The 4,995-nt window shown below is 40.4% G+C and overlaps 1 protein-coding gene across 3 annotated transcripts in view; it reads right to left on the bottom strand.

Annotated features, from left to right (window-relative positions):
• Positions 1-1,035: 1,035 nt before the first annotated feature.
• The window catches only part of LOC110466246, a 21,390-nt gene continuing 17,430 nt past the window's right edge, over positions 1,036-4,995 (bottom strand). For all 3 annotated transcript variants that reach the window (XM_021522649.1, XM_021522651.1, XM_021522650.1), the window contains exon 7: positions 1,036-1,930. In XM_021522649.1, coding sequence (XP_021378324.1) covers positions 1,739-1,930 — 192 coding nt within the window. In that variant the 3' untranslated portion in view covers positions 1,036-1,738. The remainder of the gene's footprint in view (positions 1,931-4,995) is intronic.

Genomic DNA, 4,995 nt, shown 5'->3' on the forward strand with positions numbered 1-4,995 from the left:
AAGATAACCCCTCTGCAGAAGCTGGAATGTGACGATGAGACACTCCATTTCCAGAAGTTGGAATGTGAAGGGAAGATGACCCCTCTACAGAAGCTAGAACATGAAGGGGATATAACCGCTCTACAGAATCTGGAATGTGACGTGAAGATAACTGCTCTTACAGAAGCTGGAATGTGAAGGCGTGATAACCCCTCTACAGAATCTGGAACATGAAGGTGAGATATCCCCTCTACAGAAGCTAGAACTTGAAGGTGAGATAACCGCTCTACAGAATCTGGAATGTGACGTGAAGATAACTGCTCTTACAGAAGCTGGAATGGGAAGGGAAGATAACCCCTCTGCAGAAGCTGGAATGTGACGATGAGACACTCCATTTCCAGAAGTTGGAATACATGAAGGTGAGATAACACCTCTACAGAAGCTAGAGCATGAAGGGGATATAACTGCTCTACAGAAGCTGGAATATGAAGGTGAGATAACCGCTCTACAGAAGCTGGGATGTGAAGGGAAGATAACCCCTCTACAGAAGCTGGAATATGAAGGTGAGATAACCCCTCTACAGAAGCTAGAACATGCAGGTGAGATAACCCCTCTACAGAAGCTGGAATATGAAGGTGAGATAACCGCTCTACAGAATCTGGAACATGAAGGGGAGATAACCCCTCTACAGAAGCTGGAATGTGAAGGAGAGATAACCTCTCTCGGAAGCTTGAACGTGAAGGAGAGATAACCCCTCTTAAAAGATTGTGTATCAAACCGTTTTTAAAATATAGAAATATATTGTTGCAGCCATAGTTGACTCATTGCTGTGACTTTAAAACTTGGAGGTACAGACGTGTGTGCTATAATGTGTGATAAGATTTTGTCCTAGGACACATACTAAGTGTTTTTTATTAAATATGCTTCAGCTCTTTAAAATTATGGTCCAACTGGACACACAGATAATTTTTGTTTCAGAGGTTTAAACAATTATGTTTTTAACCTCTAAAATATCACTTTCATGTACATGAAAACAAATACAAGTAAAGCCATACATCATAAACTTAAATTTAATCAAAGCACAAATAACAAAACAATGTCATCAACAAACATTTATCAACATTGTAAAATCCTCTTTCGGAACATTGGTATCACAGTAAATCATTGTAAATTCCTTGAATCGAGGGATATCAGGAAATACAAGGGTGTTTTCAGGCAAGTGACACAACTGAATTCTGTAACCCTGAAGTAAGCTCATTGCAAGAAGAGTGATATCTCATTACTTGAGTTCACATCCATCCTCAACTGTGAGCCTGGGTGCAAAGGGTTAAACCAACCCTAGATTGGGTGAATAGAGTAGATACCATGCACCCCTCCACTTTGTGTAAAGTGCTGGCATCAACACTCAACATGACTTTAACCTTTTCACCCCTATATAACTTCAATAAACTCTACCAAGTATTGATCTGGATAAAACCATTACAGTCTACAGTGGTGAACCTCAACTGGATGTAGAGAGTATACATCAAGCCTTCAACTGGGTTTAAAGAGTAAACCGTAAACATAGATGTGGTATTAACAGTACACAGCTTCCTTTGATTGGGTGTAAACAGCATTGCTTTTGATATTGGCTCAGTCCATTGACAAAATCTACTCTATGTATAATGACATTCTGAACACATCTTTTAGTATACCCTTGATTGTCTTTTACAAACATATTAATTTATCTGTCAACTCAGTTGGAGTCTTTCAGTTGGAGTCAAACTTGGTTTTCCGTGACCCACCAGTTCACCATTTCTTGGACATCTTCGAGAGAAGGACGTTCAGTCCTGCTGTCTACATTGGAGTGAGTGAGGTGTCTTTCCTTCCTAGTCAGTAAGCTTTCCTCAGACTTGGTTTCCTTCAAACATTTACCCTCTTGCCCAGTGCACATTAGTTGTCTCAGGATTCTCTGTTCAATCAGAAACAAAAGGTTAAACAAAGGTAAGCTGCTTAACTTGGAAAAGGTACACAGATTTCTGTCCAAAAGGTGAACCCCATGAATTTTAAACTGAACAAGAGGCCCAGAGGGCCTGTATCTCTCACCTGAATATGTTTAAAATAATAAGTATGAAGTAAAGATATATCACTCCATTGTAGGTGCTGTAAGTACATATGAAATTTCAAAAAGATCCATCCAGTACTTGAGATATGGCAAGAACAAATTTCAAACAGAGCCCCACCCCTATGCCCCTAGGGGGTTCATACCCACCGTTTATACAAAATTGGTTCCCCTTCACCAAAGGATGCTTCAGACCAAATATGGAACAAATACTTTCATTCCTATAGAAGAAGAAGAATTTTAAAGAATAATTTGCTATGTTTCCCCTATTGGGCCCCGCCCCTCTGCAACCTGGGGCCAGACCCACGATTTATACAAAACTGGTTCCCCTTCACCAAAGGACGCTTCAGACCAAATATGGAACAAATACTTTCATTCCTACAGAAGAAGAAGGATTTTAAAGAATAATTTGCTATGTTTCCCCTAATGGGCCCCGCCCCTCTGCAACCTGGGGCCAGACCCACGATTTATACAAAACCGGTTCCCCTTCACCAAAGGACGCTTCAGACCAAATATGGCACAAATACTTTCATTCCTACAGAAGAAGGATTTTTAAGATTAATTTGCTATGTTACCCCTATTGGGCCCCGCCCCTCTGCCCCTGGGGCCAGACCCACGGTTTATACAAAATTGGGTCCCCTTCACCAAAGGATGCTTCAGACCAAATATGGAACAAATACTTTCATTCCTACAGAAGAAGGATGATTTTAAAGAATAATTTGCTATGTTTCCCCTATGGGGCCCCGCCCCTCTGCCCCTGGGGCCAGACCCACGGTTTATACAAAATTGGTTCCCCTTCACCAAAGGATGCTTCAGACCAAAGATGGAACAAATACTTTCATTCCTACAGAAGAAGGATTTTAAAGATTAATTTGCTATGTTACCCCTATTGGGCCCCGCCCCTCTGCCCCTGGGGCCAGACCCAGGGTTTATACAAAATTGGTTCCCCTTCACCAAAGGATGCTCCACACCAAATATGGACCAAATACTTCCATTCCTACAGAAGAAGAAGGATTTTAAAGAATAATTTGCTATGTTTCCCCTATTGGGCCCCGCCCCTCTGCCCCTGGGGCCAGACCCAGGGTTTATACAAAATTGGTTCCCCTTCACCAAAGGATGCTCCACACCAAATATGGACCAAATACTTCCATTCCTACAGAAGAAGAAGGATTTTAAAGAATAATTTGCTATGTTTCCCCTATTGGGCCCCGCCCCTCTGCCCCTGGGGCCAGACCCAGGGTTTATACAAAATTGGTTCCCCTTCACCAAAGGATGCTCCACACCAAATATGGACCAAATTCTTCTAATCCTACAGAAGAAGAAGGATTTTAAAGAATAATTTGCTTTGTTTCCCCTATTGGGCCCCGCCCCTCTGTCCCTGGGGCCAGACACACGGTTTATACAAAATTGGTTCCCCTTCACCCAAGGATGCTTCAGACCAAATATGGAACAAATACTTTCATTCCTACAGAAGAAGGATTTTAAAGAATTTGCTATATTTCCCCTATAAGGCCCCCTATTGGGCCCCGCCCCTCAGCCTCGCGGGGGGCGGGGGGACAGACCCACGGTCTATACGAAATTGAGTCCCATTGGCCCAATGATGCCCAAGACTGAATTAGGATAAAATCCCTTTATCCCTACGGTAGAAGAAGAATTTTAAAGGTTTTACCTCTATTTCCCATAAAGGGCCCCACCCCTCTGCCCCAAGGGGGGCAACACCCGTGATCTTTACAAAATTGAGTCCTCTTGGCATAAGGTAGTTCCAGACCAAATTTAGTCAAAATATACTTAACCGTTCAGGACTAGTAGCGTTTTAAAGGAAAAGTTGAGGACGGAAGACGGACGACGGACGCTGCTGTATGAGCTAAAAACTATAATAATTCATATAATGGAATAGTAAATTTGAGACCATGCAAAAAAATGATTACGAGAAACTGAAGAGTTATTTAAAAAATTGTAATAAACTATTAATATTTTTAGAAATCACTGGCCCTGTCCCCATGCAAATAAGTGTTAATTTTTGACAAATTTCTACGAATAGTATAAATACTGGAGAACTTTCCCTTAACCTTTGGATACTGAAATATAAACTCCTTCCAGGTTATCTGCAAACTTGACTTTTGTATAATGCTTGATCGAAATCTAAAAAGAAAAAATTAAGTTGATAGATCCATGACTCAGAATCTGGACAGGATTATCAGGATGGCCATTAGTAAAATGATACTGTATGCCTCCAATAGAATGGCGGGGACATGAAAAACAAAACGTACAAAATTGTGAACTTTGACCTCGTAACCTTTGACTCCATTATAAAAGGAAAAGGTTTCCCAAAACAACATGGCCGACAGGCAGCCATCTTGGATTTTGATAGTGAAAGTTTGTTATCACTATTTCCCAAGAAGTACCAGAGGGATCTTTCTCAAATTTTATATGTAGGTTCCCCTTGGTCCTTAGCTGTGATAACCCATGATACTGTGAAATCATTTAATTATGTTGCTCTTGATTTTTTGTTGTATTTCAAATAGCGTTTTTTTGTGGACACATGATTTTGTGGAAACATGTAACAATATCTTTTATCTTATGTTATATACAACAAGAGATCCCAGAGGGATCTTGGCGCCCACCTTTGTACCATCTTCATTAGTTCTTTGTCAGTTCGATCTTTTCTCTTCTTTCCTCTAATCTGTTTGATCGAGTCATGTTAACAGTAAATGCACCTTGAGGTAACTTTTGATCTAAACTTAATACTGATGTGTATGAAAGCCAACCTTCAAAGTGAGTTTGTCATTTCACATATTTACTAGTACAGTACTTAATGTGAAAGAAATAGAATCGATCATTGCAATATGAGAAAGATCTGTTTAGTTCTTCTTTTAATCCATTTTGTTTTTATGATCAGTCTCAAAATATAACAT

Source organism: Mizuhopecten yessoensis, unplaced genomic scaffold (genome assembly GCF_002113885.1).
Source record: "Mizuhopecten yessoensis strain PY_sf001 unplaced genomic scaffold, ASM211388v2 scaffold11125, whole genome shotgun sequence".
NCBI classification, from domain to species: domain Eukaryota; kingdom Metazoa; phylum Mollusca; class Bivalvia; order Pectinida; family Pectinidae; genus Mizuhopecten; species Mizuhopecten yessoensis.